This window comes from Arvicola amphibius, chromosome 12, assembly GCF_903992535.2.
Source record: "Arvicola amphibius chromosome 12, mArvAmp1.2, whole genome shotgun sequence".
NCBI classification, from domain to species: domain Eukaryota; kingdom Metazoa; phylum Chordata; class Mammalia; order Rodentia; family Cricetidae; genus Arvicola; species Arvicola amphibius.
The window spans coordinates 100122701-100142477 of NC_052058.2; the positions used below are offsets into that span (position 1 = coordinate 100122701).

General features: G+C 46.3%; 1 protein-coding gene across 3 annotated transcripts in view; it reads left to right on the top strand.

Annotated features, from left to right (window-relative positions):
• The window catches only part of Cfap221 (cilia and flagella associated protein 221), an 88450-nt gene that overhangs the window by 58044 nt on the left and 10629 nt on the right, over window positions 1–19777 (top strand). The window contains exons 17-23 of one of the 3 annotated variants that reach the window (XM_038349650.1): window positions 688–768; window positions 2062–2169; window positions 2475–2606; window positions 3947–4105; window positions 6223–6314; window positions 11819–11911; window positions 13813–14167. In XM_038349650.1, the coding sequence (XP_038205578.1) occupies window positions 688–768; window positions 2062–2169; window positions 2475–2606; window positions 3947–4105; window positions 6223–6314; window positions 11819–11911; window positions 13813–13981 (834 nt within the window). In that variant the 3' untranslated portion in view covers window positions 13982–14167. Of the gene's footprint in view, window positions 1–687; window positions 769–2061; window positions 2170–2474; window positions 2607–3946; window positions 4106–6222; window positions 6315–7604; window positions 8788–11818; window positions 11912–13812; window positions 14168–19777 lie in introns of those variants that run through there. The other 2 variants (XM_038349651.2, XM_038349649.2) reach the window with 2 other exon arrangements.

The window sequence follows — 19777 nt, forward strand, 5'->3', positions numbered from 1 at the left end:
TAGATATATGACCCGGGTAGTCTAAGAGTGGCTATCTTATACTAGAGGGGCTGAGAACCTGGTACTGCCTGGTCCACAGGTTTATGTGTCAGCAGTCCTAACCTGTCCCAGAAGAGTAGAGGACTTCTGGAGAGCCATTGGCTCTCAATCCACAGTGGAAACTCCAAGAATCTGAGTTCTGATCTCAGTAAAGGAATATAGCAGCAGTAGCAACAACAGCAGAGTAGATGAACTTGCTGGTGAGATGCCCAGGCAATGAGGCAAAACTCAAAGCTTTTCCCTCAGACCACCTTCTGCTTGGCTGACATTAGATGGAGCCACCCACATTTAGGGAAGGATTCCCCACTCCACATAACCTGATCGAGAAAAGCCGTCACAGATGTGTCCAGCAGCTTCTCTCTTAGTCAGTTCCAGACCCAGTCAAGCTGACAGCCAGGATTAGCCATCACAGAAGGACCTGTTGCAGCCTCCATGAGAGTCCATAAGATTCACACACAGAGAGACATGGGGGAGGAGTTGCCTTTGCGCCCACAGCTCATATAGCAATTGTGGCCACAGGAAGAGCAGTTTGAAACATAGAATTGTTCAGGTAATATTACAAAACAAGATGAAAACACACACACAGTTGTTTATGCTCACAGATGTTTACCTATCCTTCTATGTTTTTCTTCTCATTTTCCCATGTAGGCTATTGATAGCCTTGGACCAGTCCCAATTAAAAATTCAGATGTTCAAATCAAGCACAATTATCCCTACTTCAATTTAAAGGTGAGACCTGCACATAACATAAATTATTCTGGTTGCTTATGGCTGTCTTCTATCACCTATCTACCTATCCGTGTATCATGTATCTGTCATTGGGAAGACACACATGCCACAGTGCCTGTGTGAAAGTCAGGAAACAACTTTTGGGGATTGCTTATGTCTTAAAAAGAGTCCTAGAATTGAATCTGATCATCAATCCTGATGACAAGTACCTTAACACACCGAGCCATCTTGCTGGCCCTCAGGTTCCTTACGAAGAGAGCAAATATGCTTAAATTTGAATTGCACTTTTTTGTTAGTATTACTCAATTCTAGCTTATATATAATGGCACATTGTATTTTCTCTCTTATTTGATGTTGTGTTGAGGTTCTTTTTTTCTAATGTGAATATGGACATTCTTGTGGGGACGGTATGTATTGTGCATGTAGGAAACAGTGGCTCAACAGCTGTTAGAAACCATAGGATGCAAGTTAGTCAGCCTTTCTTTTCCTTTTTTCTTTCTTTTGTGGTCTTGAGACAGGATTTCTCTGTGTCACCCTGGCTGTCCTTTAACTCACTTTGTAGAACAGGCTGACCTTGAACTCGGAAATCCACCTGCCTCTGCCTTCCAAGAGCTGGGATTAATGGCATGAGCTGCTAATGCCTGGCTAGTCAGCTTTTCTTGAAGTATAAGACCACTGGTGCTTTTGAAAGTAAAAATATGTTTATGTATGTCACCAATGAAGTTATTTGACATGAGAAAATAATTTAAATACTGACTTGTGCTAGGACTCAGAACAAGGCTCAGGACTGGCCCTGTTTGGCAGCTATCGTAAAGACATTAATCCTACCAAAACAGCAATGGGTTCTTATGGGAACTACCAATGTCTGTTCACCCTAGATAAGGCACTGATGTCAGACTAAAGAAATTATTTCCCAAGTCTAGTTTAATGATCCAAAATGTTTATTGGAATTGCTTACAGGTACATGGGTGAGGGGATTCATATAGGAACATGGATGACTCAAAGCCAGCTCCATCACTGAAACCCCACATTGTCATGGGTGAGGAGTCACTAAAGTTGCATTTCTTAAGCACCCTGGACAATTTGCAGGCAGCTCAGTTAATCAGAGAGTCTCCTATCCCCAGTAACTGTTCACCCTGGAGAGGAGATTTTTGTGAATCTTGTAAGTTTCAGGGACTTCTTGAGACTTGTGAGTTTCATTCACTACCTGAACCTCAGTGAGGCTTCCTCCAGGATAGCTATACAAAGCAGGCTTTTAAGTGTCACTAATCTGTTGTCTTCTTTCATTTTCAGGTTCCTCAGATATACAAAGTCAAGGGATATGGACCATTTTCTGTCAACAAGTCCTCAACAAATTACAGACTTCAGAAACTTGCTCGACCTCTGAAACAAGGTGCTGAGGTAATGCATCTGCAACTTCACGAACTCCTCTCACAACTCATGTCCTACCATTAAGAATGACAGGTCATTGAATTGGAGGGATGACTAAGTAGTTAAGAGCAGTTTTTGCTCTTGAAGAGAACTCAGGTTCAATTTTCACCACCCAGGTGGTGGCACACAGCCATCTATGATTCCAGTTCCATGGGATTCAACAGGCATGCACACGGCGCGCATACATGCAGGCAAGCATTCATGCACATAACGCAAAATAAGTAACTCTTTAAGAAGGAGATAAGACAAGCAAGCCGCTCTTGCTCCTCACACAGGATGAAGTCACCACCATCATCGCTCTGCCCAAGCAGGACACCACACCGCTCTCAGCCAAGCCTTCCATCTTGAGTATGAAGGCTCCGGAGGGCTTAGCCATGTCTGTGGAATATGACCCACTGTATATTTTCGTAAGTACCAGTTGGCAGACGCTTATGCTCTGCGACCCTTTATTTCAGCAATTGCCCTACATGAAAACAGAATCATGACCTGAAAATATGTTCTTTTTTTGTTTTAGTTTTTGTAATTAAATTTTTCTTTACTAAATATTTATGTTCACTTTTTTATTTATCTGTATGTGTGCCAGGGAGTGGGGATAGGAGAGAGTATCAGATTCCTTGGAGCTGGAGTTCCAGTGTTTGTGAGTCATCAAACATGGATGCTCCAGACTTCATGATAAAGCAAGAAGCACTCTTAACACCCTGAGCCTTTTCTCCAGCCCCATTTTTTTTTAGCTCTTAGCTCTTTTTTTTCTTTTTAACTTTTTTTTATTTTATTGATTTTTATTGAGCTCTACATTTTTCTCTGCTCTCCTCTCTGCCTTTCCCCTCCCCTTCAACCTTCCCACAAGGTCCCCATGCTCCCAGTTTACTCAGGAGATCTTGTCTTTTTCTACTTCCCATGTAGATTAGATCTATGTATGTTACCCAGACACAGAAAGACAATTATCACATGTACTCATTCATAAGTGGTTTTTAAACATAAAGCAAAGAAATCCAGCCCCATCTTTTAAAAACAGTGTCTCCTAGCCCAGGACGGTGTCAAACTCACTATGCAGCCAAGAATGACCTTGAATTTGTAACCCTCCTGCCTCTACTGGTACTAGGATTGCTGGTATACTACACCACATCCCTTTTTATGTGGTACTGGGGATTGAACCAAGCAAGTACTGGGCTAACAGCTACATCCCCAGCCCTGGGATGCTTTCTCTTCGGCATTTCAGGTCAGTAGAGTATTCCCCATCTTCTGCCTTCTGATTCTGGATGATATGACAGCAACTGATTGAGCTCCCTCCATGCCAACTTCACCACCATGGCAGACTGGGAGCCAGAACACTCTCTTGCCTAAGCTGCTTTGCCGGAGTATTTTATCACAGGAAGAAAAGAAACTGAGGCAGACTCAGAAATGGATTTGCACTTTAAACCCAGTTTGCTTATTTAATAACTCCTCATTGATCGTGGCTAGAAGCAGTTCCAAACTGTGATTCCAGGGACATTCTTCCTCATGAAGCCAACAGATCTAAATAGCATCTAATGAAATCCTTAAGCCAGAAAATGCATACATGAAGATGGGGATGTTGGAAAGATGGGCCAGCCTGAGGCTCTGCTCCTGTGCCCAGCTTGCTAGAAGAACTGACATACATCCCCATTGTTAGTGCTAGTGGGAGCCACAGAGAGCGCTCTGACGCCTGTCCCAAGCCTGGTATGGAGCCAGGTAAACACCATTAATCTGGTCTCCTTCTCGTCCACAGAATCCCAACCCAGGAATGTTTTCCGTGAAGCATCCTCTGACCTATGCGGAAACGCTGATAGATTACCATCTGTGCTCTCACCCCAAGTACAAGTTCACCCATGAGTCCCACAGAGGGTCCAGCATTCCTCTCACCCAAAAGCAGTTTCTCCATCATACGGTAATGTCGGCACCAGGCTGCCTTGGCAGAGCTGGCCTTGGACTGTGGGGAGGGGCAGGGGACAGGGAGTGTGGGCACAGTGGGAACTGAGAGAAAGAAGACTGGGTTTTGAGTAAGCAAAGGTGCCTTCTACCAAGTCTGAGGATCTGAGTTCAATCCCTGGGACCCACATGGTGGAAAGAGACCAAAGAGAGCACTGACTTGTGCATGTTTCCCTCTGACAACTTGTGTGCACACACGAAAGCACCCACACAGATATATAGGCACAGAACACAAACATACACATGCACACACAAGCACATGCCCACCCACACATTCATGCACATTCATGCACACACATGCAAATAAACACATGTACACACATGCACACACATATACATATGTATGTACACAAATGTTCAAAATAAATAGATGCAATTTAAACAACAACAAAAAGCTTATAGCCTTAGCCATGGACCAAGATTGGAGACCACAGTCCTCGCACTCCAACTATGGAGGAGGCAGGCCTCTTCTCAGTTCTGCCATTGCCAAGAATGGAGGTCACAGACCTCACACTCAACTATGGAGGAGACAGGCCTCTTCTCAGTTCTGCCATTGTCGATCTCCATCCGCTTTCTGCTGTCTGCTGCCCTTTTTGCCAACAACTCGCTCATTTTGACTTAGAGAGGGAAATGATTGCTTGTTAATATTTCAGCCGCAGGAAAATAGTTGTGTGGTACTATGACTCTGGGCTCTGGTCTCCTCTTAACTGTGGACCCCCCCAAGTCTATAAATGTCAACCACTTGCCCTTTTGTTCCAGGCACAGAACTCACAGTCCTCGATCCCCCAGCTCAGAAACGTCCCCTTTATGCCACCAGCCTCACTCTTCCCTCCCATCCCCACTATGATTCACCACCGCCACAGCCTCCAGGCTGCCACAGAAAATTCCCATCCAACTTGGAACACCTCAGGAGGTCAGGGAGCTATGGAGATGGCTAAGCCCCACGAGCATAAGGACCTGAGTTCAAATCTTCAGCACCCACATAAATCCAGGCACAGTGGCACAGACATGTAATCCCCACACCGGGGATACGGAAACAGGTGGACCCCTGGAGGTTATTAGTAGCCAGTCTAGCGGAAACTGCAAGCTCCAGGTTCCATGAGCAATGCTGTCTCTGGATTGAGGAAGACAGGGACATTGGCCTCGGGCATCACGCATACACACATGCACACACACAAACATCCTCAGTGTGTATCCATTACCCACAGAGTGGCTCCACTTAGCTGAACTGCTGGTGACCTAATGGTTCCATTATATTGCATTCCGCTGCACTGTCCTCCCTGCAAGAGTGCTACCCATCCTCCTCGAGTGTTGCATTAGCATCGCTTTCACCACCATCCAGACGGACTAGAAGACCCCATCTCCCCCCACCACCATCACAACCCCTGTAACTGCAGCAACTGTCTTAGCTTTAGGGGAAGTCAGTCAAGCTTAATGAAATGATACATTTGGACCAAACCTTCTGGAACTTAGAAACGGTCAGCTGAATGAAATGAAGGCTCTCTAAGACATTTTCCCACTATGTTACTATGTTTTCTTGGTCCTCTAACAAAAGGTGGCAAAAGCAACTTAAGGAAGGGAGGCATGGTGGCAGGAGCATGAGGCAGCTGGTCCCATGGCACCCACAGTCAGGAAGCAGAGAGATGGGCGCTGTGCTCAGCTCACTTTCTCCTTTTTGTTTAGTCTGGGACTCCAGCCCATGGATGGTGCCGCCCACAGTCAGCGTGGGTCTTCCCACTTCAGCTAATCCAGCGTTTAAAAATCCTCAGAGACTAGTCAGGCAGTGGTGGCACATGCCTTTAATCCCAGCACTCGGGAGGCAGAGGCAGGCATATTTCTGTGAGTTCAAGGCTGGTCTGGTCTATAAGAGCTAGTTTCCAGGACAAGCTTCAAAGTTACCGAGAAACCCTGTCTTGAAAAATCAAAAAAAAAATTTTTTTTTCAGAGACAGTCGCAGAGGTTTGTCTCTTAGGTGACTCTAGATGCTGTCAAGTCAACAATTGGCATCAACTCTCCCAGCCACCTAACCTTTTCTTTTCTCTTCATGCCCTGCCCCCATGCCAACTTTCATCACAGGATATAATTCCTGGAATCATGAACTGGAAGAGGTTCCAGCCCCTGGTGTTCTCTTCCTTTTCTGACTATTCGAGGACTGAAAACACTCAGAAGTAAGCTGGAGACTGCTGGCCTCCCGGGGTGGGGGGTTGCACTGCAGATTTCAGGGGTTGGGGTGTCAAAGGCCAACAGTGACTAATCACACTTTCAAATCGTACTTTCAGAACACAAGGGAGGGCTTGCCTGCCACGGAGCTATGATGGTGGACAGCTGGTTTTCAGAGTTTGACTTTATCTTAATCAAGATATACTTGGTAGCTGGGCAGTGGTGGCACACGCCCTTGATTCCAGCACTCAGGAGGCAGAGGCAGGTGGATCTCTGTGAGTTCGAGGCCAGCCTGGTCTATGGAGCAAGTTCCACGACAGCCAGGGATACATAGAGAAATCCTGTCTTGGAAAAAACAAAAACATAACAAAACCAAAACCGCACACTTTTTAAAAGTAATGCAGTCTAACTAATCAGTGGGGTTTCAGCACAGGAGAACTGACTGATCATATAATTCTGCTGAAATTGTCATGGTCTATTTTTTTTCTTTTGGAAGAATCTTTCTTTTTGAAATATTCATGGTGCATGAGAGCATGCGCAAGTGTGTGTGTGCATGTAAGTGCATGTATATGTGTGTGTGCGTGTGTACCTGTGTGCAGGTACACACGTCCATGTGTGCACATGCTTATGGAGGCCAGAAGACAATCTTGAGTGTTCTTCATCAGAAACTCCAACTTTTTTTTTTAGGTAAGGTCTTTCTTTCATTAGCACTGGAGTAGCTGATATCGCCAGGCTAGCCAGCCATGAGGCCGAGGGAGCCTCCTGTGTCTCCTTCTTCCTCTTGGAATTACAGGTGTTCACCACCAAACCGAGCTATACTTAGTGTGTTCTGGGCTAGAACTCAGGTTTTGGGGATCAAATTCAGGTCCATAAGCTTTCTCAGCAAGCACTTTGCGTCACCCCCCCTCCGAGCCCTGATGCAGCATCTTCCTCAGGGACCCTGACGACAGCATCACTAGGTTGTTGAAATGGTTGTATGAGGCAGTATTTAGAATCTGTCTGGTGCTTGCTTTTGGTAACTTCTTTCTACCAAGTTCACAAAACTGTGCAATCAACTCTCACCACTAGATGGCAGCATCAGCGCCCCCCCCCCCCCCCCCCCCTCAACTCATTTTACAGGAAGACTGGGAATTTTCAAATTGGCCCACTGTTTTAGTTTCATCCCTGTTGCTGTGATAGAATACCCCAACAAAAAGCAGCTTAGAGAAGAAAGGGTTTGCTTGGCTCACAGCCCCAGCTTGCAGTTTGTCATCACAGGGAAGTCATGGCAGACACCTGAGCATCAATCACTTCTGCAGCAACAGAATCTTGGCCTGCCTGTTCTCAACTAGCTTTCTCCTGGGACACAGTTCAGGACCTGCTGCCTGTGGAATGGTGCACGCCCAGGACGGGCTGACAAACCTCGTTCAGTAGCTGGGACATAACTCAGGAGTGAAGTTCTTGCCGCGCACCTTGCTCCTACGGTGGGGGGAAAATGGCACATGAGATCGTAAAAATAGACTCCGCTGGGCCTGGGTTGTGCTCAGACTCCGGTGCACCCACTTTCAATACGCATGGACTCCAAGTGTTAAAAATTAGCCAATTCATTTTTCCAAAGCAATGTCCTTGGAAACATCTCCCAGGGCTGTTTTTTTAGTGGGTCAGGAGCGCGTTGTCTTGGCCCCGAATAGCCATGCATTAAACACAAAGGCTATATCAATGAAAACCTCCCGCCATGGCTTTTTGCCTTCAGTTTCTGTGCCTCCCTGCTCTGTCGGGCCAGTTTGTTCCAATGTAAACAGCCACTGCCTAACAGCTCAAAACTCAGGAGCAGGGCCTGAGCGGGGTGCACCAGTGGGGTACAGGTATAACTACACAAAGCCTTGGGCTCCGTCCCCAGCAGTGTAGAAACCGGACCAGGTGGCGCACCTCTGTAATCTCAGCACTGGGAGGTGGAAGCAGGAGAATCAGGAGTTCTACACCATTCTCAGCTACACAGAGAGTTCGAGGCCAGCCTGGGCTACATGAGACCCTGTCTCAAAAGAAAAAAATCTTTATTTTCCTAATCCGGGTTTATACCAGTTGTTGGATTGAAGGTCAGGCTGTTGTTTCTGAAAGCAGTTACAAATAATAACGATAATTCTTTTCAGCTTCTGTATTAATCTGCTCAGAGGGCTACAACAAAAGGCTATAGTCTCCATTGGCTATAAACAGTATATATAATTCTCATAAGCCAAGGCACCAGGCAGATTTTGTGTCTAGTTAGGGATGACTTTCTGGTTCACAGACAGGGCCTTCTTTATTTTATGTGCATGTGTGTGTGAGTACGGGTGCATTCAGGCCACGTCTGTTCTCTCTTCCCGACATGCGGGTCCCAGGAAGCTTATGGCATCAGGCTTAGTGGCAGGAGCCATCTTGCTTGCTTGTATCCACATGTGGATGGAGGAGCAAGCTGGCACGCCTTCCTTTGCCTGATCCTAGTGAGGCTTTGCTCTTCTTTGTCTTTCTTTCCTTTTTTTTCCTTTCCATTTCTTTCCTTTTTTTTTAAGAAAGGGTTTCTCTGTGTAGCCATGACTGTCCTGGAACTAGCTCTGTAGACCAGGCTGGCCTCAAACTCACAGAGATCTCCTGCCTCTGCCTCCAGAGTGCTCAGATTAAAGGCCTGTGCTGCCACCACCACCCGGCCTGGATTTTACATTTTTATTCCATGAAAGTCTCTTGTTTGCTACCATTTCATCATCTCAGAACGGTGTGGATGCTGAAAAGTGGTCCAGTTCCACACATCTCCATCCTTCTTCTGGACAAGAATCCCTCTGATTACACAGTTTCTACTGTTTGGGTGGAATTTTCCATTTGGCTTGGAGGTTAAGGGCTGGATCTGCTCTTCCAGAAGACACGAGTTCGGTTTCCGACATTTATGTCTCGACTGCATGTAATTCCAGCTCCAGGGGTTCCATGCTGCCTTCTAGTCTCCATGGATGCTGTACTTGTGCGCGCACACACATTCACGCAAAAAATAAAAATAGCCACCCCCACAGGAAAGGACTTGGGATCTTCGTCGGAAGTCGGCAGCAGGGTTAACATCTGGGAGGAGGAGGCCAGGGCGTCTCAAGTGGGGGAGGGGTGTGCAAGTGTGAAAATGGCTGCTGAAGAGGGGGTGGCATCAGAAGCTATCCAACAGACAAGCTACAGAACACATGAAACATGCTTGTTATATGAACATACACATAGGTACATAGAAACACACCTGCATTGGTGTATAGATCTTAGGAGTAACAACTTCACACTGATGCTTTATAGTTCCAACCCACACCCATAGTTATGCTTGCTCTCTGCCATTTCATATTTTGTGTGTTTGTGTTCACATGTGTGCATGTGCCTACAGACATCAAAGGTTGACGTCTCCTGTCTTCCTCAATCTATCTCCACATATATTTTAAGATAGGGTACCTCACTGAACTTGGAATTCCCTGACTGGACTACAGTGGCTGGCCAGTGAGCCCCCCCCCCCCAGGGTCCTTCTTTCTCCATGGGTCTATAGGTTCATGTTCAGGTTCTTCAGTGGGTGCTGGGGATCCGAATTCAGGTCCTCATGCTTACATGTCATTGCTCCAACTATTAAAGAAACTTTTTAGCAATTTGACTGTGTGGGTGGGTGGGTGGGTGGGCGGGCGTGGGGGGGGTGGAGAAAGAGGAGAGAGAGAGAGAGAGAGAGAGAGAGAGAGAGAGAGAGAGAGAGAGAGAGAGGTACTTTTCTGTTGCTATAACCAAAAGGAACCTAGAAGAGAACAGGTTTACTCCGGCTACAGTTCCAGAGGGAGAGAGCCCAGCAGGAACATAAGGCTGCCATGGTTGTCAGTTATCAGAGATCACATTCTTCCCCACACACAAGATTCAGACAGAGACCAGCAAGTAGAACCAAGCTGTAAATGCTCCAAGTCCACCTGGTGATGTCCTTCCCGTCCCCCCCCCCCCCCCCCCCCCCCCCCCCCCGCAAGACTTGACCTCCTAAAGGTCTTATAACTGCCTCAACAGCGCCACCAACTGGGGACCGACATTCAAACACATAAGGCTGTGGGGGACCCTTCTCATGCAAACCACCACAGGGCCTCCTGCTACCCAGGGCTACAGGAGCTCTCTCCTGCTGGGCTGCTGCCTCTGCAGAAGCCACTGCATGCTTGTGTTTCTTTTCTTCTGTGCTGTGAGAACCTTCAAGCTGACAGCACACCTGAACGGTCTCAGAATTACTTCGTGCATAAGCATGCTGCTGAGCAAAGAATAAGGCCAGAGGCATTTGGAGTTTCCTATTACTCTCAGCCCGCCCCAGTCTGGGCTGTGTGGGCAGCATCACAGGCCACGTGCCTTTCTGGTGGGCAGCATCACACGCCAAGTGCATTACTGGTGGGCAGCGTCACACACCACGTGCTTTTCTGGGCTGTTTTGTTGTCTTTCTCTCCCCCTTCTCCCCACTTCTTTTTTTTTTAAAAAGATTTGTTTTGTTTGATTATATGTATATGGGCTTATCTGTGTGAGGAATGTGTCTGTAGTATCCAGAAGAGGGCGTCAGATCCCCTGGAGCTGGAGCTACAGGCAGTTGTGAGTCACCCAACTTGGGTGCTGGGAACTGAACTCAGGTCCTCTGGAAAAACTCTTAACCACTAATCTCTCTCTGGTCCTTCTTTTTCTTCCTCCCCCTCTACTGTGGTTATGAAATTAACTGTTTCAATTTCCGTTCAGTTTCATAATTTCCCTTTATTACTGATTTAATGTTATTTTCAATATGCAGATTACCCATATGTATTCCAAACTCGAAACCTTTTTTAAAAATTCTCCTTTTCACAACTATTTTAATATCCCCCATACTCAAGGCTTTTTAAATAATGTTATTTTTCTAGAAGTTGGGAAGATGGCTCACAGGGTAAAGTATTTGTCATGCAAATATCAGGACAAGAATTCAGATCTGCAGCACCCATGAAAATGCTCGGCAAGATAGTGTGTGCCTATAATCCCAGCACTCGGGAGACTGAGGCAGGGATTCCCCGAGTAAACTGACTAGCAAGGCTAGCCAGATCCGTGAGCTCTGGGTTCAGTGAGATCCTGCGTGAATGTATAAGGTAGAGGGTGGTAAAAGAAGGCACAGAAATCAACCTCTGGGCTCCACATGCATGCAGATCCACACCCACACATGCAAACATGCATATACATATGCAGACACTACACACACATACCATGATGTATATCACTCATAATATGAATATATATATATATAAATTCTAGGGGCTGGGAATATGGCTCAGTTGGTTGAGTGCTTGCCTAACATGCACGAAGCCCTGGCCTCCATCCCCAACACAGCATAAACCAGGCATAGTGCCACGCCACACACCTGTAATCCCAGAACTGGAGAGGTAAAGGCAAAAAGATCACCAGGTCAAGGTCTTCCTCAGCTAAGTGGGAAGTCTGAGAGCCTGTGTCACACAAAGCCTGTGGGAGCTGATGCATCTGTAGTGCTCACTGCTCGTGTCCTCTCCCACAGGAGTGACTGGTACGGCACCGGGATGCTGCCTGTCAATGTGCCTGCCCCACTGGATGGCTTGCCAGAGGAAGACAGACTGGAAACCATGGAGAGGTATCTTTCAGCTTTATCTTCGGGGCTTTTGATGAGGTGTTGTGTTCCATGTGAGGTGCCGTGAGGGATTGTGGAAGCACACATGGCCCTGAGAGTCTCCCCTAAAGGATCAAGTAAGGCTGATGCCAACTGTGCCACTGGGGAGCATGACACTTGGCTCAGAGTGCAGAATAGCTCACCCTGAATGCCTAAAGATGTGGGGAGCGGGGAAGGTGCTAGCTAGTCATGTACTTGCCACATATGCGTGAAGACCAACTTCAGATCCTCAGCGCACACCCGAAGCCAGACATGGGTCTGGAGCTGTAACTCAGAGGTTAAGAGCACTGGTTGCTCTTGCAGGTTTGATTCCCAGCACCCACATGGCAGCTCACAACCTTCCCCTGGCCTCCGTGGGCACCACACATACACGTGGTGCACATCAGACACACAAGCAAATACTCTTAACTTTAAAAAAATAAAGCCAGCTGTGGTAGCACACACCTGTAACCCCAGGCTGAGGCTGAGGTCAAGGAGGCAGGTAGATCCTTGATGCTTACAGGGCAGGCAGTCGAGCTGAATCAGGGCACTCCAGGTTCAGTGAAGGAGCCTGTCTCAAAAAAAATAGAGAGAGCAATGGAGGAAAACTTCGTACAGTGACCTCTGGACTCCCTACATACACACAGACACATGCACACATGGATACATATATCACATGCACACATACTCACACACTCACGTGCATACAAGAAATATCAGCTATAACCAAGGCACTTGCATTTCCTTTTATTAATTGGCATCTACCATGTGTCCTTAAGTCGAGCTAGAGACCCAGCAGCAAACGTGAGAACAAGAGATGCGAACGAGGCAGGGCCCCAGCTCAGGCCCAGAGCATCTTCTGTGACGCCCAAATACTTGGAGCATGTGTGCTTCAGCCGTCCTACCTGCCACTGTCCACTCTGCAGATGCCTCTCCACTGTGGTCATCTGTGCGTGCATGCGTGCGTGCGTGCGTCTGTGTGTGTGTGTGCTTATGTGCATGCATGTGTCTGCACACACATGTGGAGGCCAGAGGCCAACCTCTGATGTTTGCTGTTGTTAGAAACAGAATCTCTCACTGGCCTGGCGCTGACCAACTGTGCCAGGCTGGCTGGCCAGCAAGCACAAGAGCCTGCCTGACTCTGTCTCCCCAGAGCCGGCGTCATAATCGTTCACTCCTCCACCCTGGTTTCTGGTGATCAAACTCAGGTCCTCGTGCTTACGCAGAGAGCTCTTTATCGACTGAGTCATCTCCCCAGCCCCCATGTTCATTCTTAAAACTTTCCTGTTCTGATTTATACCATAAGTTAGGATGAAGCAAAGAAATCCTGATAACCCCAGCACTGATGACCAGCCATCAGCGCCATAGACCAGGACCCATGCCAGCTGTGTGCTGAGCAGAGGGAATGGTTTGTCCTTGCAGGAGCAGGATCTCATACCCAGTACACACTCAGAAATACTTTCTTGTGACAAACCTGATTTCTTTTTCTTATCAACAACACGATATTGATAGTTTCAGCACATTTCCATGCAAAATAATCAACGAGTGAACTCCTAAATTTCCGAGGCGGGTGGCTAGTTCCTCTGACACCCACCCACGTGCTCTGAGAGTTGAGGTCCTTGGGCATACATGCTTGGAAGCAAGATCTGCAAGGAAGATTAAACGATTTGCCCGGAGCACCGCACAGGCCCTTTCTTTTTAATTTTTTGAAATAGTATTTGTTTGTGTGTGTGTGTGTGTGTGTGTGTGTGTGTGTGTGTATACTCACACTTGCCCCGGGTGGTCACAAGTCAGTCAGAGGACAACCTGCAGGAGTCAGTTCTCTCCTTCCACCACGTGGGTCCCAGGGATCAAATGCACCTTTACCTGCTGAGCTATCTCTCCAGGCAGCCCTTCCTTGAGAGTGCTGCAGGCGCGGTAGGATGGTCCCTATCTGCTTCAGGCCCCGCCCACTCATGGAGACAGCAGACTGGAGCAGAAACACCCCTCCTTTGCTCATCACTGTTGCGATGCAGTTTCCTTGTCTCTGAATTGGTACCCACATCGTGGGAGTAGAGGAACTAAAGGAGACAATGTGATGCTGGAGAGGAAGATAACAATCAGAAGATAACGTTTTCCGAGCATTAAATGCACACCAGGCAGTGCTCGGCAAGAGGCATCAAACATGGCCCACACTGATGTCTCATTGTTATACTCCACTTGGTGCGGAGGAAGGTGATGATGATGATGATGATGATGGTGGTGGTGGTGGTGGTAGTGGTGATGACGATGATGATAATAATAAAAGTGCCAATGTTTGCAGAACCAGTGTAGTAAATGCTCATTCCCAACTACATGGGACTACAGCAGCTTTTTGCAGTTTTCAAGGATATTTTGTGTGGGAAGGGTAGCATGTTCACATGTCAGGAATATATAAGAGTACATAGGTATATGTGTGGAGACATGTGGAGACCCGAGGTCAACCTGAAGTGTGGTTCCTGGATCTGTATCTACCTTGTTTTTTTAGACAGGGTCTCTCACTGAACCTGGAACTCCCAAGCAGACTAGGCTAGCTGGCCAGCTAGGTCCAGCCATCCTCCTGCCTCTGCCTCCCCAGCACTGGGATAAGCTTCTTCCAGCACACCCAGCTTTTCACCTGGGTGCACAGGATGGAACTCGGGTCCCCATGTTTTCCTGGCAAGTACTTTCCCAACTCTACCACTCTCCCAGCAGGCAACTGCCAGGCCCCTCTCTTTATGTGTGGTGGCTGGGTAAGCTGTTCTTGTTGAACGTCCAAGGCTTGACGCTGTCGCTGCCTGTACTGCCCTTGGAGGCATTTCACTTTGATGTGGTAGAAATGACTGTTTCCCAACATGTCATTTGCCTCTTCTCCTACAAGCACTGAGTATTTGAAACCAGAGGCAAATTTCTCAGCCTACTTTGCAGTCATGTCCTGCACTTGATGAGGCCTTTGCAAATGGAATGTCAGCAGGTAATGTGTGGGCCACTCACGAAGCTACTTAACGGGGTAAATGTGCCTCCTTCACATTCTTGCTCCCCACTCTCTCCAGCTGAAACACAAGCAGTCAGTGGCCCCATTGAACCAGCCAATAAGAGGTCACGGGTCAGCCAGCAACAGCCCACATACAAACCTGGCCTGCACCTGTGTGTAAATAAAGCTTAGCTGAAACCAACCACACCTCTCATTCACACATTTCCCAAGGCTTTCTAAGACGGTTAGCCTTGGCTTTAAACTTAGAGAACCTGGAATTTTAAAAGAGTCAAACCTCTGGGCACAGCTGTGAGGCACTTTCCAGACTATTGATTGAGGTAGGACCCTAACTATGGACGGCATCTTTCAATGGCCTGGAGTCCCAGGCTGAATGAAAGGAACGAGCAAGCTGGGCATGCCTGTTCACTTCTCCCCGCATCCTGAGTGCGGATGCCATGTGACCGGATGTGACCGCTACCTTAAGCTCCTCCCACTGCCTCTACCCCACCTCTAAGGACTGCGTCCTTGAACTGTGCGCTAAACAAACCCTGCCTGCTGCAGTTGCTTTTGTCAGGTATTTTGCTGTAGCGGTGCTTTAGTTACTAGTAAAGTCCTTGCATGCCGCATGGCAACGCTGAGCAGTTAGAACTGAGACCCCAGACACACAAAGCCCTCAGTGAAAGCATCTGCCACTCTCACAGTACTCATAGTCCCCTAGCACTGTAGCAAAACACCCAGCTAGAGCACCTTCAAAGACATAGCGTTCCTCAGCTCGCAGCTTTGGAGGTCCATGGTTGGTTGGCTGGATTCCTTTCTCTGTGCCTGAGACAAGACAGAAACCTCATTGAGGCAGGAGCCTGAGGCTCAGAGGCCAGAAAGCTGAGAGAGGAGAAACAGGAAAGAAGTATCTGGGGTTGTACATCTTTCATAGGTATGCCACCTGTGATCAGCTTCATCTAGCCAGCTCGCACCACCCATGAGTACTGTCCAATCAGGAATCATCAAGGGATTAACCCACTGATTAGGTCAGAGCCCCTTATGAACCAACACTTCAAAAAGCCCACCTCTGGATTCCACTGCACGGGAATTAAACCCTCAGCAAGACTATAACAAAAGCAGTTGAAAGATGCTTTCTTTTCACCTGGTGCCCTTCCATAAACTCGGTCAGACTGGGGCAATAGCTCCATAGGTAAGCGACTGCAGCACAGCGTGATGGTCTGGGTCCAGATCCCCAGATGCTGGGCACAGTAGGTACACGTCTGAAATTGTAGCATCCCTGACATGGGACATGCCACTGCTCTCACTCTAAATACCCTTGAAAACTGCAGAAGCTGCTGTAGCCCCATGTAGTTGGGAGTGAGCATTTACGCCGGTGGTTCTGCAAACATTGCCTCTAGTATCAACTCCCTTATCTCCAATGTGGAGGGTGGAGACAGGAAAATCACTGGACTCTCATTGGCCAACTAGCCTGGGGTGCACAGCAGAAAACAGCAAGAGAGATAAAATAGATTTAAATATTGTAACTGTAATACTTGCTTGATAACTGTTTTGTTATATGTAATTTTGCTATGTTAAAGTCGAAGCCTTTCTTTTTTTGTTTAAACAGAAAAAGGGGAAATGATGGAGGAGAGTTATCTGTCTATGTTACTTTCATTGGTTAATTAATAAAGAAAACTGCCTTGGCCCTTTAAGAGAACAGAAAATTAGGTGGGTGGAGTAGACAGAACAGGAAGAAGGAAGTGAGATAGATGGCTCAGACAACTGCCCTGCCTCTGCAACCAGATGCGATGAAGCTCCAGCCCAAGATGGACGTATGCTAGAAACTAAATGGTAAAGCACCACTTTGTGATGCTACACAGATTATTAGATATGGGTTAATCAAGATGTGAGTAAGAGGCTGAAAATAATGGGCCAGGCAGAATTTAAATGAATACAGTTTCCGTGTAATTATTTCGGGTATAAAGCTAGCCTGCGGCCGGGTGGCAGGACACAGCCCCGCCGCTCCACACTACAGAATGGCGCCAACGTGGATAACTGAATCTACAGAAAACCTGAGAAAGCTTGGGAAAGAATAGAGTAAAGCATGTTTTCTTGATAGCAGCAATTTCTCAGATCTGAGCAAGCGTTCTCATCTAAGAGAGGCTTCCTGACTCAGCTTTAGCTGCAAAACCCTGCAGCTCTTTTAAGAGGTCCTTCTACGAAACACTTAAATGGCATTGATAAAAACTGACTGCATGCTTGTTTGTTTTCAGCCATAGCAGGAAAAAAGTTGTGCTGTTTTAAAATGCTGGCGTTCTGGTCTGTACTGCCAGGACAAACTCTGACTCTTTCAAGCAGGCGGTCCTGACTGTTGTTTGACACTGTTGCAGCTTGCTTGCTGGCAGGGACCTTGAACCGCCACAGAGTTGTGGTGATAAACAAGGCTATAGCCAGTACCTCTGCCAGGAGGCTGGAAAGCTAAGGAATGGGCTGGATCTAGCTGTCAAAGCCACGGCTTTAATCCTACCTATATTGCTTGGTAAATTAAAGACTCGTGTGGTCAGAAAAAGAGAGATATACAGTAAAGAGAGATTCAAAGACAAAGAAAACCTCTAAATGGTTTGCGGTGAATTAAAAATACATGCAGGCTAAAAGTTAAAGTTCTTACAGTTAAAAAAAAAGAGAAAGAAAGAAAGAAAATGGAAGTAGTTTGTTGTGGTGGTATAAACCTTTAATCCCAACACTTGGGAGGCAGAGGTAGATTGACCTCTGTGACTTCAAGGTGTGGCAGGACACACCTTTAATCCGAATGCCTGGGAGGCAGAGACGGAAAGATCTCTGTGAGTTCAAGGTGTTGTAGCACACACCTTTAATCCCAGCACTGGGGAGGCAGAGACAGATGGATTTCTGAGAGTTCAAGGACAGAGGACAGCCTGGTCTACAGAGTTATTCCAGGACAAAGATATACAGAGAACCTGTCTCAAAAAATAAAAGTAAAAATAAACAAAATAGAGGTTAAGTAAAGCTGCATAAAGATGGAAAATACACAGAGAATCTTGATACTATATGCTATTGTGCTCTCTTTGAACTGTTTGAATGTTGAGGAAGGAGCAACAGCTGCTAAAAGAGATTTGTTTATAAATGCTGCTGAACTAATCCAACATAGATATTTTGAAAATACTTTGACTTCAGAATTTGGATCTAAGGATATGATACTTTGGAAAAGAGATTCTTTTGTTTTTACAGAAAATGAGACCATATGGATTGCTTCTATCCCAATATGGTATGATAGACCACGCCCTCCTGAAAGGTTGCTACGAATACCCTCAAAAAATTACTTCGCTCAACTGATAACTGAGATGAACCTGGCACACACAGGTTATACCATGAAAGACCTAAATAACAGCGCCCCCATTCAGCAGGAAGCAGTTTGGAGAGAAATAACTGCGCCCATTTTCCCAAATATTGTTTATAAATGTTCTTTTACATTTAAAGGGGGATATGATATAGAGATGAATAATTTGCATTGGTATGGATTTTAAGGTCAATTTTGTTATATGTATATGTATTCTGATCTTGATTAAGGTATTGTGATTGTAGTTCATTTTAAAGAATGTAATGTATAATTAGGAAATATAGGTTGTTAATGGATAATCATTGATAATAGTTAAGCTTGTAGTCATGTTATTAGATTTTCTAGATATGTAGAGATATATTTCAGTTAGATAGACATTCTTCATATCTTTCAAAGACTGCAGAATGAAGGGGAAGCCTAGCCCAAAACCTTGTTTTGTAAGGCGTGTCCCCCTTGGTTTAAAGGCGTGTCCCCCTTGGTCTAAAGGCGTGTCCCTCTTAGGCGTGTCCCTCTTGGGCGTGTCCCCCTTAGGCTAATATTGACTTATAAAATCTTGCGGGCCTGCGGCCCGCTTTCTCTTTGTTTTCCTGCCCTCCTCGCTGGAACCTTGGATTTGTAAGTTCCCTTTCCTTTCCTTTATTAAAACTGAATTATATATATTAAAGCTTGTCTGGTGAATCATAACTGCCGATCAACCACGCACCTTCATTTGGCGTCCAACTCGGGCATTTGGGAGCCTTCAGCTCCAGTTCCCACACTGCGTGGCAAGGATTCGGCCTTGGGCTCTTGATTGCTTCAGAGCAGTTTCCCAGACTAGCCTGTCCCAGCCCCGCTTGTACGGAGCAAAGGACGTGTGTGTGACTCGGTTTGGCCGAGCGGTTATTGCCCTAGCGACCTACTGGCAGGGAACGGTCATTTCAGGTAAAATTTCTTTTGATTAAAAAAAAAAAAAAAAATGTCTGACCATATCACCGTTGAAAGCTTCTGCAGTCTATTTAATTGTACTATGGTAGAAATATTACAGGATACATATGATATTCCCATAACTTGGATGTTTATAGGGCTTGCAATTTTTCTCGTATTTGGTTTCTCCCTTACATGGTTTGAAAATAGAAAAATGATAAAGTCCTTACAGAATGAAACCAGGATTCTTAGGTCAGAGGTTGAATGCTTAAGAAAGGGCACAACTGTTTTGAGTAACAACTTTAAGTCGGTCGAGGTATTTGCAAAAACAATTCAGACGGACACCAAGAAAGAGTTTGAAGGTCTCAAGGAAGGGAATAAGGCTTTGTCTGATATGACTCGGTCAAATGAGCAAAATTTAGAAAAACTACAGTCTGATATTAAGGAGAGACTCATTGCTGCGGAGGAGAGAACAGCTGATTTGGATCGTAAACTTCAGTCCCTGTCTGAAACATTATCAGAGAGAATTAAAACTGCTGAATGTGAAAATCGGACTTTGTCTAAAGGATATGACAGATTGGCTGACAGATTGTCAATACAAGAAGGCACAATTCAGGCCATGAAAATTCTATCCAAGGATGAG